This window comes from Sus scrofa, chromosome 5, assembly GCF_054392235.1.
Source record: "Sus scrofa isolate SSC_HxYL_T2T_F1_AM1 chromosome 5, Sscrofa_HxYL_maternal_Yorkshire_Landrace_v2.0, whole genome shotgun sequence".
NCBI classification, from domain to species: domain Eukaryota; kingdom Metazoa; phylum Chordata; class Mammalia; order Artiodactyla; family Suidae; genus Sus; species Sus scrofa.
In genome coordinates, this window is record NC_139387.1 from 15,704,232 (window position 1) to 15,723,767 (window position 19,536).

At 40.4% G+C, this 19,536-nt stretch overlaps 1 protein-coding gene across 5 annotated transcripts in view; it reads right to left on the bottom strand.

Annotated features, from left to right (window-relative positions):
* The window catches only part of RFX4 (regulatory factor X4), a 168,505-nt gene that overhangs the window by 48,880 nt on the left and 100,089 nt on the right, over positions 1 to 19,536 (bottom strand). For all 5 annotated transcript variants that reach the window (XM_021091569.2, XM_021091568.2, XM_084955470.1 and 2 more), the window contains exons 7-8: positions 17,491 to 17,568; positions 10,292 to 10,455 (exon numbers count right to left, since the gene is read on the bottom strand). In XM_021091569.2, coding sequence (XP_020947228.1) covers positions 10,292 to 10,455; positions 17,491 to 17,568 — 242 coding nt within the window. The remainder of the gene's footprint in view (positions 1 to 10,291; positions 10,456 to 17,490; positions 17,569 to 19,536) is intronic.

Consider the following 19,536-nt stretch of genomic DNA (forward strand, 5'->3'; position numbering starts at 1 on the left):
AAAGGGACAAATGGAAAGAAAATCAATAAGGGCATAGAAAATGTAAATAATGCTAACAATAAACGTGACCAAATTTTATAGAACATTATTACACCATATGACAGCAGAATATACACTATTTTCAAGTATATGGAACATTCACCAACATAGACCATGTTCTGGGCCATAAAACAACTCTCAAAAAATGTGAAAGAATTGATATAATGAAATATATGTAACATGACTATAAAGAGAATTAAAATAGAAATTAATAACAGAAGATCTAAAAATACTCAAAATTTTAAAATTAAACAACTCACTTCTTTTTATTTTTTTTTATTTTGTCTTTTTAGGGCTGCACTCATGACATATGGAGGTTCCCAGGCTAGGGGTCGAATTGGAGGTGTAGCCGCTGGCCTATGCCACAGTCACACCAACGCCAGATCTGAGCTGCGTCTGCAACCTATATCACAATTTGCAGCAATGCTGGATGCTTAACCCACTAAGCAAGGTCAGGGATCAAACCTGTGTCTTCATGGATACTAGTCAGATTTGTTTCCACTGAGCCATGATGGGAATTCCAAACAACTCACTTCTAAACAACCCATCAAGCAAAAAGAAAGTCACAAGGGAAAATACTTGAATTGAATTAAAATGAAAACATATCAAAATTTGTGGGATGCAGCTAAGCAGTGATTAGAAAAAAAAATTATAGCATTAAATGCTTTATTAGGAAAGTAGAAAGACTGATAAGCTTCTACTTAAAAAAACTAAAAGAGCATATTAAACTCAAAGCATCAACATAGAAGGAAATCATAAAGATAAAAGCATATGTCAATAATATTGAAAACAGAAAAATAGCAAGAAACTAAAGAAATCAAGAAACTAAACAATGGTTTTGGAGACAATTAATAACGTTGATAAACCTCTTGGTACACTCACAAACAAAAAGAAAAGAAGATGTAAATTATCCACATCAGGAATGGGAAAGGGGACATCACTACATATCCTACAGATATTCAAAGGATAATAAGGAAATACTATGGACAGCTTTAAGCTTATGGATTTAAAAATTTTAGATAAAATTCTATATAAACTCTTAGAGAAAACAGAAGAAAAGGGCTTGCTTTATGAGGCCAGGATTACCCTGGTACCTAAACCAGAAAACATTACAAGAAAATAAAACTAAAAATCAATAACCCTTATTAATGTAGATATAAAAATCCTCAAAAAATATTACCAATTCAGATGTAGCAATTATACATATGTATGAAACCATCATGATCAAGTGAGTTTGCTCTGGGAATGAAAGGCTGGTTCAATATTTGAAAGTCAAACATGTAATCTACCATATTAACAAACTAAAGAAGAAAAACCATATGATACAACCACTATGGAAAACAGTATGGAGGTACCTCAGAAAACTAAATATACCATATGATCCAGCAATCCCACTCTTGAGTGTATGTACAGACAAAACTTTCCTTGAAAAAGATACATGCACCTGTATGTTCATTGCAGCACTATTCACAATAGCCAAGACATGGAAACAACCTAAATGTCCATCGACAGATGAATGGATTAAGAAGATGTGGTATACATACACCACGGAATACTACTCAGCCATAAAAAAACAAAAGAATGCCATTTGCAGCAACATGAATGGACCTAGAGACTCTTTTTTTTTTTTTTTCCCACTGTACAGCAAGGGGGTCAGGTTATCCTTACATGTATACATTACAATTACATTTTCCCCCCACCCTTTCTTCTGTTGCAACATGAGTATCTAGACAAAGTTCTCAATGCTATTCAGCAGGATCTCCTTGTAAATCTATTCGAGGTTGTGTCTGATAAGCCCAAGCTCCCGATCCCTCCCACGGACCTAGAGACTCTTAAACTAGGTGAAGTAAGTCAGAAAGAGAAAGAAAAATACCATATGATACCACTAATATATGGAATCTAATATGCAGAACAAATAAACCTTTCCACAGAAAAGAAACTCATGGACTTGAGAACAGACTTGTGGTTGCCAAGGGGGAAAGAGAGGGAGTGGGATGGATTGAGAATCTGGGGTTAATAGATCTAAAGTATTGCATTTGGAAGGGATAGGCAATGAAATCCTGCTGTATGGCACTGAAACTATATCTTGTCACTTGTGATGGAGCATGATGGAGGATAATGTGAGAAAAAGAATGTATGTATGTATGTGTGACTGGGTCACTTTGCTCTACAGTAGAAAATTGACAGAACATTGTAAACCAACCATAATGGAAAAAATAAAAATCATTTTTTAAAAAAACCATATGATGATCCTTGATACAAAAAAGCCTTTGACAAAATTCAAAATCCTTTCATGATAAAAATTCTCAACAAACTAGAAATGGAAAGGAATTTCCTCAACCTGATAAAGTGCATTCTTTTTTTTTTCTAAAAGAAAAACCTATAGCTAGCATCATTTTTTATAATGAGTATTGAATGCTTTCATTTTTTAAAATCAAGGAAAATACAAAAATGCCACCCCTACTTAAACTAGGACATCATTTGAGAGGTCCAAGGCAGTGCGATAAGACTGGGAAAGAGAAGGGATTGATTTCCCAAATATACAAATAGTTCATACAATTCAATGTCATAAAAACAAACAACTAAATTAAAAAAACAAATGGGCAGAAGACCTAAATAGATATTTCTCCAAAGCAGACATACAGATGGCCAACAGGCACATGAGAAGATGCTAAACATTGCTAATTATTAGAGAAATACAAATCAAAACTACAATGACAGACCACCTCATACCAGTCAGAATGGCCATTATTAAAATTCTACAAATAATGCTGGAGAGGGTGTGGGGAAAAGGGAATCTCCTACACTGCTGGCGGGAATGTAAATTGGTGCAGCCACTATGGAAAACAGTATGGAGGTTCCTTAAAAAATAAAAAATAGGAGTTCCCATCATGGTGCAGCAGAAACAAATCCGACTAGGAACCATGAGGCTGTGGGTTCGATTCCTGGTCTCACTCAATGGGTTATGGTCCGGTGTTGCTCTGAGCTGTGGTGTAGGTTGCAGATGTGGCTCGGATCTGATGTTGCTGTGGCTGTAGTGTGGGCCAGCAGCTGTAGCTCTGATTGGAACCCAAGCCTGGGAACCTCTATATGCCATGGGTGTGGCCCTAAAAAGCAAAAAATAAAATAAAATAAAAATAAAAAATAGAATTACCATATGATCCAGTAATCCCACTCCCACTTCTGGGCACATATCCAGAAAAAACTAAAACTAATTCAAAAAGATACATGCATCCCAACATTCATAGCAACACTATTTACAACAGCCAAGACATGAAAGCAACCTAAAGGTCCATTGACAGATTGACGCATGAATGGATAAAGAAGATATGAATATGTATAGACATATATATACATATAATGGAATATTACTCAGCCATTACAAAATGAAATAATGCCCTGCAGCAATATGGATAGACCTAGAGATTGTCATACTAAGTGAAGACAGTCAGACAGAGAAAGATAAACATCATATGATGTAACATACTGGAAATCTAAAAAAAGATAGAAATGAATTCATTTGCAAAACAAAAATAGACTCTCCAACATAGAAAATAAACTTATGGTTACCAAAGGGGAAAGGTGAGGGGAGGGATAAATTAGGAATCTGGGATTAAAATATACACACTGCTATAAAGTAGATAAAAAACAAGGACCTACTGTATAGCACAGGGAACTCTATTCAACATCTGGTAATAACTTGTAATGGAAAAGAATCTGAAAAAGAATATATGCAATATACAGGCACATATATATTCATATATATAACTGAATCACTTTGCTGTATATTTGAAACATTGTAAACCAACTATACTTTGATAGAAAATAACTCTGAAAACTCAGTAATAAGAAAACAAATACCCAACAAGAAAGTAGGCCAAATATTTGAACATATCCTTCATCAAAAAATATACATGGATGACAAGTCCCTGAAAAGATGTTCAACATCATCAGTCATTTGAAAAATGAAAATCAAAACTGTAGTGAAATATCACTATGCAATTTTTAGATTGGCTAAAACAGAATCTTGACAATACCATGTGCTGCTAAGGATACAGAGCAATAGGCATTTCCAACATTATTTGTAGGGACACATGTTGGAAAACCATTTGGCAGGTTCTAAATATATATATTCATTATATATCTCAGCAATCCTACTTCTGAGTGTTAATGCAAGGGAAATGAAAACTTAACACAAAGACTTTTGTACAAATGTTGATACTAGGTATATTCACTATAGCCCAAATGTGGAAGCAATTTAAATGCTCTTTAACTGGTGAATGGATAAACTAACTGTGGTATATCCATACTCACTCTGCCCTTAAAAAGAACAAATTATGGATTCATACAACAACATGGATTATGCTAAGTTAAATAAGTCAAACTCAAAAGATTACTTATCATATGATTCCACTTATATAAGACTTTTGGGTGTTCTCATCATGGCTCAGTGGAAACAAATCTGACTAGTATCCATGAGGACACAGATTCGATCCCTGGCCTCGCTCAGTGGGTTAAGGATCTGGAGTTGCTGTGGCTGTGGTGAAGACCAGCGGCTACGGCTCTGATTTGACCCCTAGCCTGGGCACCTCCATATACCGTGGGCGTGGGTGGCCCTGAAAAAAAAAAAAAAGATTTTGGAAAAGGTGAATGTCTAAGCTGAGAAAATAAATGAGTAATTTCCAGGGGCTGCCAGCAAGGAGAGGCACTGACAAAATAGGAGAGTTTTTTAAGTGATGAAACTATTCTGTATTTTGTTTGTACATACTAAAAATGATGAATATTGGTGAATATAAAGTATACTTCAATAAACTTGAAGTTAAAAATAAAATTAAATAGGAGTTCCCATCGTGGCGTAGTGGTTAACGAATCCGACTGGGAGCCACGAGGTTGCAGGTTCGATTCCTGGCCTTGCTCAGTGGATTAAGGATCCAGCATTGCCGTGAGCTGTGGTATAGGTTGCAGACGCGGCTCGGATCCCACGTTGCTGTGGCTCTGGCGTAGGGCAGCGGCAACAGCTCCGATTCGACCCCTAGCCTGGGAACCTCCATATGCTGTGGGAGCGGCCCAAGAAACGGCAAAAAGACCAAAAAATAAATAAATAAATAAATAAAAAGCTATAAAATATAAATGTAATATGAAATAAATTGATAAAACTAATAACAAAAGTATCTGTTGTAGACTTGCAGACATAGAGAACAAACTCATTGCCAAAGGGGGTGAGGGGCTTAAGGGGAAGATGGCGTGGGAAATTGGGGTTAGCAGATGTATGCTATAATACATGGAGGGGCTAATCAACAAGATCCTACTGTATAGCACAGAGAACAATATTCAGCGTCCTATGATAAGCCATAATGGAAAAGAATATTTTAAAAAGAGAGAGAGAGTGTGTGTGTGTGTGTGTGTGTATAAACTGAATCACTTTGCTGTACAGCAGAATTAACACAACATTTTAAATCAACTATACTTCAGTAAAAATTATCTTTTGCATCAATAAATATATATGGGCTGGACTTATCTAGTAAGAGAAAAATATCAGATTGGATTGTAAAACAAATTCTAATGATTCTGTACACAAGTGAGTTATAAAGGTTAAAAATAAAAGGATGGGCAAATGTATTCCATCAGATGAAAAAAAAGAAAATAGAGGTCATGATCTTAATATCAGACAAGTTAAATTCTGGGCCAAAACAAATTAAATGAGACTTTATAATGCTAAGAGTGCAATTTACAATTGTGATTCATAAGGAAGATATGACAACTCAAACTGAAGACAAAGGAATATCAAAGCACTAAATAATATAGCATCACATTCAAAAGCAAAATTATAGGAGATACAAGGTGACATAGGTTGGTATGCATTAGTAATAAGTCTTTAACTTACTAACCTTTCTCAGTCCATAACAGTCTGAATGGACAAACATTAAGACAATATAAGAAATAAATAATAATAAAGTTGGTTCAAATACATAAAGGCCTTGAAGACATAGTGTTTCTTCTTTTCAAGTGTCACAAAATTGACCATATATTAGACAAGAAAATCTAAATAAAGTCTCAAAGGAAGAAAACAGTCTCTAATCACAAAGCAATAAAGTTAAAATGAATAACATAGCCAAAAAATAATAGCTCCTAACAACTGGATACTTTTAAATGCTCTATTTAAATTCTTAGGACAAAAATTCTTAAATTCCTAGCAAAATATCTAGAAAATAACAATTATTAAAACTTACATATCAAAACCTATTTTAGTTAGATATAACTAAAATAGTGCTCAAAGAAAAATCCAAACCTGAAATACCTACATTACTCATCAAAAGTACAAGGAAGTAAATAAATTAAACATCTATTTTTTGGTCAGCTCTTTTAGGTCACTGATATAACCCAAGTTCTGAGAATTAAGCCAGACACATGGAGGCATTCAATAAATATTTGTTGAATAATAAGTAACAGAGTCAACTTAAGAAAGGAAAATGAATGAGTTTTTAAAAAATAAAGCATAAATTAATACATTAGAAAAAATAAATAATAATAGTACAAATAAACATATCCAAGAGCTTGCTCCTGGAGAAAAATAAAATAGATCAGGTAATCTAATCACAAAGAAATGGCAGAAAGTACAACTACACAAACAAAAATGTCGTAAAGCAGAAATAACCATAGACACACAAACCCTAAAGATCTGAAAGAAACTGATAATTTTCTATGAAAATATAATTTACCAAAATTTACCTCAGAGAAGACAGAAAATCTAAACTAACAAATTACTATAGGAAAGAAAGAAAAAATTTTCAAAGATTTATTCCCACAAAACACTAGGCCCAGATGCCTTCAAAGAGGAATTAGTTCTATGTAATCTTCCAGAGCAAGTAATCTCAATGCTATCTAAACTGTTTCAGACCTTAGGAAAAAAACTAGGGTGGGGAGGGGACCTTCCAGATTCCTTTTACGAAGCAAGAATAACATTGCTACCAGCAACTGACAGAGATGAAACACCAAAGGAAAACTGAAGACCCATCTCATGTATGACTTTTGACGCAGGAATCCTAAACAAAACATTAGCAAATAAAATCCTGTAACACATTAAAGAAAATGATATACTTTAGGTAAGTGGGATATATTCTAGGAATGCAAGAATGTTCTATCTAGAACATAGATAATATGATCATTTCTATAGATGATGAAAAGCACTGGACAATATTCAACAGCTATTCTTCATCAAATTTGATGGATTAAGAAACTATAGAATTCCCTAACATGATAGAGTATCTCAGTCTTGACCCAAAGCCAGCATCATGTTTTATGGAGAAACACTAGATGCATTCTCATTAAAGCCAAGAGCATTTAACATGTCCTTGAGAAATAAGCCAACATAATTAGGTAAGAGAAATAAATGAAAGGTATAAAATTTAGAAAACCATTTTTAGATAATATAATTCTAAACCTGGAAAATTTAAAGAGAATCCCAAAAGGGACTACAACAAGGTAAATTTATCATGGTCAAGTCCAAATACAACACACAGATATCAATAGCTTTCATACATATAAATAACCATCAGTCAAGAGATATGGAGGAAAAGATTGCATTTATAGTAGCAACAACAAAAAAATAAGTATCTAAGAATAAACAATTTGAGGGATTATAGGATTTACATGAAAATATTTATAACACTCTTAAAGGCCACAAAATTTAAGATCAGAATAAATGGCAAGGCAAACAGTGTTCTTTGCTAGGAATTATCAAAATCATAAAGATATAATTCTCCCTAAATTAATCTATAAGGATAATATAATGCCATTAAAAATACACACACATCTATAAATACAATATATATGTGTGTGTGTGTGTGTGTGTATACAATGAAATAGACAAACTAATGCTAAGATAGTTCATATGGAAAAATAAGTGACAATAACAGGAAAATTCTACAAAAGGAAGTAAGTATGAGGAGCTAGCCTATCAAATATTAAAATATGTTTAAAAGTGTAAAACTTAAGACAGTGTGACCCTGGAACATGAATTTATAGAAATATCAATGATGCAAGCTAGGAAGTCTAGAGTTAGTCCCCAATACACATAACATTTACCACATGAAAAAGGAGGGCTCTCAAATCAGTGGCGAAAAGATGGAATAAGTAACATATGCGTTAGGATAAAGAGGAGAGCTGCTGGGTGGGGAGGGTGATAAAAGCCATACTTTACATCTTACACCAGAATGAATTTCAAATTGAATATAATTCAAAAATATAAAATTAAACCATAAAATTTGTGGGATATTTTGTAATTGGACCAGGGAGAACTTCCAAGGCAATCAGACAAAATTCAGAAGCCATTAAAAACAAGGACTGATAAATTCAACTACACAAGCATATTTTCTGTATGCCAAAGACAAAAGAACAAAGTGAGAAAAATATTTACAACTCTTATTACGGACAAGTGGTTAATATCCCTAAAAAAATAAAGCTCTTAAAAAATCAATGAGAAAAATATCAACTGCCCAATAGAAAAACAGTCAAAGCATCAGAAGAGAAAGTTCACAGGAAAGAAAATAGAAATCACTCTTAAAGATATGAAGGGATAGTCTACTCCACCTATAAGATAGATGCAAATTAAAATTGCACTGAGAAAAGTTTAAGTCCCATATCCTTTGAACCAGAAATTCAGCCCTTTAGGAAATTCTCCTGTACATATACTCTATGTAGTAGGACGAAGACTTGTCCCCTCAAAAAACATGTTCACTTGGAACGTGTAAGGTTAACTTTATTTGAATTAAGGGCCTTTGCAGATGTGACTATATTAAGGATGTTGAGATGAGATCTTGGATTAACTGAGTGGCCCTTAAACCCAGTGACAAGTGTTCTTACAGAGATAGTGAGACCTAGTGGGAGTCAATGTGAAGACGAGGCAGACACTGTGGGGATGCATCTACAAGCTAAGACACATCAAGGCTTGGTGGCAACCATCAGAAGCTGGGAGAGAGGCACAGCACAGATCTGCCCTCAAGGGCTCTTTAAAATGTCATTCATCACAGCACTATAATCGGACCAGACTAGAAACATTAAGACAACAGACTAAACTCAGCACAGCAGAACAATACGCAGGTGTTAAAAAGGAAAAAAAAAAAAAGAGAGAGAGAGAGAGCTTTATAAATTGATGTAGAACACTCTCTTTAACAGTCCCAACAGGAAACAAATGCCACTCAAAACAGCAGAGTCTATTTATAAGAGACAAGGCATACACACGTAGACAGGCAGAAGAGAACCCCTAGGGTGACTGCAGCAATGGGGTGGGGCCAGCAGGCTCTCGCCCACCTTATGTCTGTCTAAAGGACAACCCGCAAGGAGAGAGGCTGCCCGGAAGGCACCAGAGCCCCGTGGAGGCACGTGACCTGAGGGAGGCGACCTCGCAGGGAGGGAGGCAGAAAGGCAGTCTCCGGAAGCCACCGTCCTCCTTCCCTCAGATCTCTCTTCTCAACCCTTCAACCGCCATGGGCTGATCTGAACCGGAAGCCAGAGGAAAAGGGAGCTGCCCACCCTCCCCTCACCCCCCCCCCCCCACACACACACCCTCAAGCCCCATGCGGGGAAGAAAACCTCTGGGAACACAGTGGGACGAGCATCTGGAGGGCACACAGGCTGTCCAACATAATCCCCAAGACATGTATTTGACACACTGTACAGAATGGTAGATATAGTGTGTTACCATTTCTGAAAGAAAAAGTATATGAGTTCTCGCTGCAGTGCAGCAAGTTAAGGACCCAGCATTGCTGCAGCTGTTGGCTTACGCAGCAGCTGTGGCTCAGATTCGATCCCTGGCCTGGGGAATTTCCATATGCCAAAAATGTGGCCAAAAAGTAAAAAAAAAAAAGAAAAGAAAAAATTACAAAACATTTTTTAAAGATATGATAAGCACTGGTTTCATACGCATAGCAGATCTGGAGGGACCCCCCTCCCCAAGAAAAAATATTCTATTTTGTGCTCTGGGGAGGGGACCTAGGTGTCTGGGGAGGAAGAGTAGGAAGGGGACTTTTGCTAGGCATTATATTTACTTTATGAATTTTCAACTATACAAGTAGTTCCAAATATTAACATTTGTATTTACCTTCAAATAAAATTCACTTTTTTAAAATCCAGTATCAATGGTCTTTACAAGGGAGGTCCCCAGACACCGCATGGTTATAGTCAACAAAAGAGAAGCAGGAACAACACCTGCTGAGGACCAGCCAGGAGGGGATGTGAGAAGAAAGGTGCTCACCTGTCAGGTAACGCCTGCAGCACGGTGGGCATGAGCACTCCGGAGATAGCTTTGTAGAGGATGGAGTCACACACGCCAACGATGTTCACCACCGTGGAGGAGCCCAGCACGGGCAGCATGTGGGGCGGCATTCCTTGCCAAAAGTGCAGAAGGAAACTTTGAACCTGTATCGACCCACAGAGAGGGAAGAACCATGAGGTTATAAAGGGCATTCCCAACAGAGTCTTGAGGCTCGGCCAGAGGCTGCCCCAGCCCAGAAGGTCCTCCTGCCCCAAGTCCTTCCCCTGCCCACCTGTGTGGCATGTGCCCTGGAGAAGCACTTGGCCTGGCAGCCTGGGGCCTCTCTACCCCCGGGAGAAAGCAATAGCATGGTATCCCATCAGCCCCTTCAGGCTGATGGGGGTCTGGGTAAAAAGTGCAAGAAAGGGAAGCAGGCATATTGCTTCTAGCTCAGAGCACTAGTAATATTCTTTGGGCCTGTGGGTGCCTCGGGAGCCCCAGGGTGTTCTGGAAAGGAAGCCAAGAAGGCAACCACGTGTGAGTCTCTGGTAAGAGGAATATGTCTAGGAGGGGAGAAGGTAGGTGCCACAAATACAAGTCTCCCGATTCAATCTTAATGCGCCCCAAACTGGATAAAGTGCAACAGCCTCTTTGTATCCAAATTCCAGCATTTTCTCAAAGAGCCCTTGGTCCAACCGGGGCTGGCTGGTGTCATTATGGAATGCCAGGTGGTGCTATCCGGATAGTAAGCTAGGAGAGCACGCCAACCCCAGCCGCTAGCACAGAACAGAAATCTAGCAGGCACTCAAAGTGCAGTTACCATTATTAATACAAGGATAGCAGCCCCCTACACCGATATCTTCCAGTGTCCGAGGTGGAGGTGGCTGGGGGAGCAGGGTGGGCGGTGCAGGGGTGGCATAAGATAAGGGACAGGAAGGGACAGAGCAGAAGACGTTCTCTGGTGTGTATAACAACCTTAAAAATATCTAGACTTCAGCTAACATTGAGGAGTAGCTCATCTTAAAGTTACGGAACAAATAACTGAATTATTGTGAATTCTTCTAAGCTTGACTTGGTTCCTGGACTATGTATCTTTCTTTCCACAGATGGGCACTCTTGAACCCCCGTGTATAGCATGGCCCACATCCCTGGTTTCGCAAAATCAATCCCGATCCAGCACAGGAGGTAATTTAGTACCCAGTCTGACACTCTGGAAGTGGTGTTATTATTATTGGCATTAGCTTTATGTTTTGAGTGCGACTAAATGCCAGCAAATTCGCATACGTTTGCTCAGTTAATACGGTACCTGAGGATCATTGCTCCCATTTTGCTGAGACATGAACTTACTTGTCCAAAGCCAGACAGCAAGTCAGGCAATAGATGAATGGAGGGCATTTCTGCCTGTCTTTCTACAAATCTTCACATGGTAACTGGACTTCTACCCCATTCCTGAGACCTATGCCTCTCCTTGGACTGCTGCCTGCTTTCTTGCTTTCTGCCTCTATCCTGGGGACCTGCAGTTGTCCTTCAAGCCCCTCTTTGAAGCAGGGTTTTGCTTTCCTCTGACCAGGCTACCTCTGACCCCAGCCTGGTCACCTGAACTCAGTCTCAGATGGACAAATTTCCCTTATGTTCACAGTCTGGCTGGACTTCTGCTAAAAACACTAGATGGGAAGATTGGGGGTGAGGAACGGAGAGAAAAGCATGCCCACTGCCTTCCCAGGGGGAAAAAGGTAATTGCCAAAAGCATGATCAAAGCGGTGAGTGAGGTCAGGTTTGCAAATTGTGAAACTCAAATCACAATTCTGTCAATTCCATGACAGTGAAAATGTTGCAAAGTTTTCAACCAGGTTGAAAATTAAAACCAACAAAAAGACCTCCGCTGAGTGAAGACTGCCTTCCAGGGTTCTAATCCTGTTCCTACTACCAACGAGGGGTGTAATATCTCTATGCCTCAGGTTCTTTACCTGTGAAATGGAAATAAAAGCAGTATTTACTAGATTTTGGTAGATTCCCAAAAAGTACTTCTTATAGTGGTTGGCACATAGTAAATGCTTAATAAAGGTTAGAAGCCATTACAATGACTACTGCTACTACTATTACTATATCATGGAGGAACAACAACGACTGGGCCCAAGAAGTCAGTGCACTGCCCTAAACATTGCCTAAGTTTCTGTGAGTTACCTAGCCAGGGTCCCCATTGTGGCTCTGCTCCCCCGTCAAGGCTCTTGTTGTCACTGGGACAGCTGGTGGCTGACTGTTGGCCAGCTTGGGCCTGGAGATGGCCACGTCACTTAGACAAGGTGCCTGCACTCCAGACAACCCTCTGCTGTCCCAGATCCCATCTCATCCCTGGGCACTGACCTCTGCTCAGGTCCTGGACCTCCCTGCCTGCCTGTCCAACTCCAAGTAAGAAGCACTGCCCAGCTGATTCCTAATATTTGGTAGATTCTGAATCCACTGGCCTTTCAAAGCTCTCCTTGCATGCATCCCTACCCTTTTTTTTTTCTTTTTTTTTAATGAGCAGTCAGTTTCTAGTAGAAATTCTGGAAAGCATCAGCGGCTGTGTACATTAAAACAAATCTGTAGAAAATCACTCTCATTAGCAGCCATCTGTCTGTTTCAGCTTGTTCAAGTGGCACAGGGAGCCTGGATCAGGCCTGTCACCAGAGCAGCCTTTGTAGGGGGTGGATTATTCCATTTTGACCTCCCTTCCTACTCTGCATTTAAGAGCATTTAATGGCCAATGGACCGGTTCCTCAGGGTGAGGAGAAAAAGGAAGGAGGGAGAACAGCACAAAACTCAAGAGCTGATACTTGGAAGTTAGGTGTGAAATGGACAGACCCAGTGTTTTTACATCAGGAGGCAGAGCCAACGGGACCTCCCAATAGACTAGATACGAAGCGTGAGGGAAAAAGAAGAATCAAGGCTTGTGGCGTGAGCAATTGGGTGTGTGGTAGAGGCAATCTAGGACTTGGGAAAAAAGAAATTTGGGGTGGAAAATTAGAGCTCTGATTAGGCCATGTTAAGTTAGATGTCAAGTCAATTGAATCTGGAGCTCAGGACTAAATAAATATATAAATATGACAGCAGCTTCTACAATATGGAGATAATGTCTACCTATTATTAGGATGAAATAAGATGTAAAATGCCTAGCATCATGAAGGCATTTAACAAATGGAAACATAATTAGTCAGAGGAAGAAATTCTCCTTACTCTTTGTAAGCATAAATGGAGAAAGAATCAGAGATAAATGATTGAAAATGATTTTTTTTTTTTTTTTGCCTTTTTAGGGCCACACCCGAGGCATATGGAGGTTCCCAGGCTAGGGGTCCAATCGGAGCTGTTGCTGCCAGAGCCACAGCAACGCCAGACCCGAGCTGCGTCTGCAACCTACACCACGGCTCACGGCAATGCTGGATCCTTAACCCACTGAGCGAGGCCAGCGATAGAATCCGTGTCCTGATGGATGCTAGTTCGTTAATCCCTGAGCCATGACAGGAACTCCAAAAATGATTATTTAAAACAAGTTTCCTGGATTATTTATTTCAGTCCCTTGAACTCTCAACCCTTTTTATCTCTCTCTGCTCAGTGACATATCAGGAGATAATTTCTTTAAGAATACCTACGTAAGTTTTCTATTTCTTTCCCATGTCCATGTTTAGTTTATTCCTAATATATTGGCACCTTGTAGAAGCACATCTGATGGCTTCCAGTCACGGGTCCTTAATTGCTACAGTGTTAAAAGGAACTCAACAAAATAATAACTACCAAAACACCTACCACTTAGTATACTCTGAATTTGAAATCAGACACTTTATACAATTTCCGTGTAACCATCACAATTTCACTATGAGATAGATAATAGTTATTATCTCTATATTCCAGCAAAAGTAATTGAGGCTCAGAGAAGTTAAGTATGTTGTTCAAGGTTAAAGGCTAGTAAGTGGTGGATTTGGACGGTCTGATTTTACAGCTCTTTGTGCAATGTGGTTTGGAGAAGGCTTTGCTGCAAGTCCCCTCCATGCAGACTTGGGTTCTTTGTACTTGCCTGACAATACTATAAGACAGTTTTCCTCCCTTCCTTCCTTCATTTCTTCCATCATCTATCCATCCATCCATCTATCTATCCATCCATCCATCTATCCATCCACTCACTCATCTGCCCAACAAACATTTACTGAGATCCTGAGAGTATAGCTGACCTGGATATAGTAATAAACAAGACAAACAAGATCCCTGCCTTCAAGGGCTTACATAGTAGCAATAGGAGACACACAATGAACAAAGAAACAAATAAGGTGATTTAAGATTGTGATACCAGCATAGGTTGTGACTGCAACAGATACTAAAGATCTTGAAGATCTGAAACAAACTATATAATCCAGGTACCAGATGCATCCACCATCTATTTACCAATGATTTTTCTAGCTGTAGGAGAAAGCCAGGCCCATCAGAAATAAAATAACCCCCTTCACTCTTTTGTGTTTGGGTAGAATAAACCACATCTTGATCAGCCATCTTAAACACAGCCACCAAATACCCCTGCAAGGGGGGCTGGAAAGAATATTAGACTAGCAGTGCTAGGTGACAAAGCCATGACTTTGGCCCTAACCAACTGTGTGACTTCTCTTACTTCTCTGGTTGACATATCTGATAAGAGCAAGTATTTGTATGACCTTTTGCCAGGCATTGTCTGATCTCCTCCTTCCTGTAATCCTGTGAACTGGATCAGCAGGAGTGATGTTTTTTTATTTTTTTTAATTTTTTGTCTTTTTGCTATTTCTTTGGGCCGCTCCCGCGGCATATGGAGGTTCCCAGGCTAGGGGTCGAATCGGAGCTGTAGCCACTGGCCTACGCCAGAGCCATAGCAACGCGGGATCCGAGCCACGACTGCAACCTACACCACAGCTCACGGCAACGCCGGATCGTTAACCCACTGAGCAAGGGCAGGGACCGAACCCGCAACCTCATGGTTCCTAGTCGGATTCGTTAACCACTGCGCCATGACGGGAACTCCAGGAGTGATGTTTTTATATTCATTTTTAGAATGAGGAATTGAGCCACATCTTGATTCCAAGCCTGAGCTCCAAGTCTGGCACTTTTCCCACAGGAGCACTCAACCTCTCATAAGGTTTCTGGACCTTCCTACCATATATTCTGCATCTTAACTGCTGGTGTGCATGCTTTTCTCCCCCTTAAGGCTGTGTCTTATCACCTCATTCCTGGAGCCTAGAGCAGCATATGGTGTCATTAGATGTCCAGTAGATGTTGGAAGGAATGAATGGAATTCAGTGCAGTGAGATGATGGGTGAGTTCTGAGGTCTATAAAGCTAGATACGAACATAAGGAGGGTTGTCACTAGTTTTGTCATTAGTTACTTGTGGCAGAGAGGGACAGCTATCCATTAGAGCTCCTCTTTTACAGTAGAACAAGCAGCTGCCTAGTGAGGGACCACACTTCCCAGCTCCTCTTCTCTCAAGATGGGGCCAAGAGACCAGTTCTTGCTGATGGAATGTGGGCAAAAGCGATGTGCGCCTTTTCTGGACTGACTGTGTTAAAAGGGGAGGGTGTCTTCTCTGTAACCCTCTTCCCCATCCATCAAGTGAACAAAGGACTCCAAGGCTCAAGAGCAGGGTGTGGCCCCCCAGATAGAAGGAGCCTGGATCCCTGAACCCCTCCAACAACCAGACTTCCACCCGAGGGCACTGGATGGTGACATGTATTGTCTTACTGAGTTAAGACTTGGGGTGATTTGTTACAGACCCCAGTGTCGTCTTAACCAATCAGGAGTCATGATCTACCCAGATCTCAGTGGTCTTTGATATGTAAGACACAGCCAAAAACCACAGCGTGAGAGAAAGCAGGGAGTTTCCTTTCTTAAAAAAAAAAAAAATTCTACTTAGGCAAGGAATATGGGAGGTTTCAAACTCTAGTGGATGGGGAGTTCCCATTGTGGCTCAGTGGGTTAAGAACCTGACTAGTATCCATGAGGATGTGGGTTCAATCCCTGGCCTTGCTCAGTGGGTTAAGGATCCAGCGTGGTTGTGAGCTCTGGTGTAGGTCACAGATGCAGCTTAGATCCTACATTGCTGAGGCTGAGGTGTAGGCTGGCAGCTGCAGCTCTGATGTGAGTGGGAACGTCCATAGGCCACAGGTGCAGCCCTAAAAAGAAAAAAAAATCTAGAGGATGAAAGTTGGGAGCAGGAAGAATAGTCCTTTTCTACCAACACACAGCCACGGCCACCTGTTCTGGAGCTGTGTCTGTGAACCAAGTGACAGCTCACATGTGGTGGTAGCCTTGCTACATGGGGTTCCTGGGGGAACAGTAAACAAGTGGCCAACAGGAGCAAGTACTCAACAAGGGTTCTCTTCCCTCCATCTCCCCCCAGAAAAACACCCCCCACAAAAGGAATCGCCAGCATCTTTTTCACCAGTAACTACACATTTTTACAGCTCCCTTGGAGCCTGAAATTCAATGTCCACACCTGATCCCAGCGTGTTTTTTTTTTTTTTCCCTACTTTTGCCTTAAAGACATTTTTTAAAAAAAATAGAAAGCCCCCAGGTTTATGGGGGTGAAATGTGGGGTAACCTGCCTTTGGCCTTTCGGATGGCCTTTTAGGCAAGATTTTATTGTCCCTTTAGTTGTATAACCATTATTTCCATTAATGTCCATTCTTTTTTCCCCTCTCCATCCTTTAATTGTATTTTAACATAAAAAAGTGCAATTCTTACATTGTTTGTATTCAAAGATGGCCCTCCTGGCAGAGTTTGACGGACGTGCCCACCAGACCTTGACCGTGGAGGGCAACTGGCTCCGAATGCACTGAAGTGGATGAGCCTCAGGAAAAGGTTAACTCCAAAATATAGAAAAGCTTTCCTTTCCTGTTTGTCTGAATCTATAATTCTGGGGGTAATGATACCATGGCAAAACTGTGTTCCCAGGAGGCCAACCAGGCAGGATGCAGTTCGCTAGTTAGACCAAGGAGCAAGCCATGCCAACTGCTGGTCACACAGAGAATCTGTAAAATGGGGATAAAAAGAGTGCCTGCTTCCTCGGATCACTGTGGGGGTGTGAGTGAACTAAGGTACATCGAGAGCTTCAAAAGGTCTGGCAACTGGCAGGAGCTCGTGAAATAGGAGCTACTGTTAGAATATTTAATGCAGAGGATGCACGGCTCAACACTTGTTGACCTACCTCATCAAAGTTGGCTCTTATTACAGTGTCCAGTATTCTCTGACAGTGTGTTCTGTACATCATAATAAAGGTAGAAACCTGTGGGGGTGGGGAGGGATCAACAATAAAGCAGATGTTAATACATGTTACTGCTGCCCTTGGAATTTCAATTTTAAGTAATGTATTCTCTGCTGAGGGGATAAAATTCGCCTAAAACCTATTTACTCATCCTGCAAGACCCAAATGAAACTCATTCGCATTAGTGGGGCTCTCTGACCCTCAGCTCCCTCTCTGTGCTCCCTCAAGCCCCTGAGTGCACTTCTCCATCCGGGCACTCAGCCTGTGGTACCTAAAGACTGGGGTTTCTCGCTCTGCCCCAACTCCACCCCCTGACACTGTGGACTCTGGGAAAATTAGAACAGCATATTATTCTTACTTGTGTATCTAGCATTTAGTGTAGTGCCTGGCCCATAGGAGGGTTCTGTGCAGCCTACTGAATTAAGTTTCCATCAGTTGAGATACTGTAAAGTTAAAACCCAGGGTATATTTATAAGAAGAAGTGATTTTGCCAAAATCACAAAAAGACATTTGGAAGTTCTCTGGAATCTGCTTAGCAAAAGAATTTCATGTCCAGCTTCATTTACTCAAGAATTTTTTTTTTTTTTTTTTTTTTTTTTTTTTTTTTTTTTGGTCTTTTCTAGGGCTGTACCCTCAGCATGTGGAGGTTCCCAGGCTAGGGGTCTAATCGGAGCTGTAGCCGCCAGCCTACACCAGAGCCATAGCAATGTAGGATCCGAGCCTCGTCTGTGACCCACACCACAGCTCCCAGCAACGCCAGATCCTTAACCCACTGAGCAAGGCCAGGGATCGAACCCGCAACCTCATGGTTCCTAGTCGGATTCATTAGCCACTGAGCCACGATGGGAACTCCTACCCAAGAATTTTTAAGCAATGATACAGGAGCTTTGTTGAGAAAAGAGAGGACAAAAAAAAAAAAAAAAAAAAAAAAAAAGGCAAATTTGAGAAAAATAAGGATTTACCTAGTTCTTAGATTTAAAGCATTCTTCACAGGTATTCTTGTTGTTTTAGAACACAGATATGTATTTTACATAAACTTGGCTTGCTCATGCAAGCATCTGTCTCCCTGCTTGACTGTAAGCTTCCTGAGAGTGGGACTTATTCACCACATCCCAGCTCCCAGTGTGACAGGTAGAAGCTCAGTGCCTACTGACACACTGGCTGCATCAAGATGGGGGCATTAGAGATGGGATTGCCCAGGGCAAAGTCCCTAATTATGTGTTTCCAGTAATTTCCTCCCAAAACTCTATGCCCAGACTATCTGATTCACTATACCTACAAAATCTTCACTGTCTACAGGTTGTCTATAGGACTATGACTTCACCACATCCCCTGCAGCACATGGGAGAATAACATTTATCCTATAAAAAAGCAATGCAGAGGAGAGGGGTCTTTCCCTCATGAAATGAAATAGTGCAGCATCATAGATGAGTGGGTGGGTAGGTAGGTAGGTAAGTTAGATGGGTAGAGAAAGAAAGTCTCTTCTGTTCGTTTGTTTTTTAGGGCCGGACCCATGGCAAATTGAGGTTCCCAGGCTAGGGGTCAAATCAGAGCCGCAGCTGCTAGCCACAGCCAAAGCCACATAGGATCCGAGCCTCATCTGCAACCTACACCATAGCTCATGGTGACAACGGATCCTGAACTCACTAAGCGAGGCCAGGGGTCAAACCTGCATTTTCATGGATACTAGTTGGGTTCATTACCACTGAGCCATGATGGGAATGCCCAAAAGTCTTTTTTTTTTTTTTTTTGGAATAGCATTTGATTTGTAGTAAAGTTGTGAAGATAGTTCAGGCAGCTCCTGATTACCTCACACCCAGTTACCTCAACTGTTAACATCTTGCACTAATATGCTACATTGGTCCCAACTAATGGACCAGCTCTGACACATTATTTCTATCAGCTGGAGATCATAACGGCAGGCTAGGGGTTAAATCGGAGCTACAGCTGCTGGCCTACACCACAGCCACAGCAATGCTGATCTGAGCC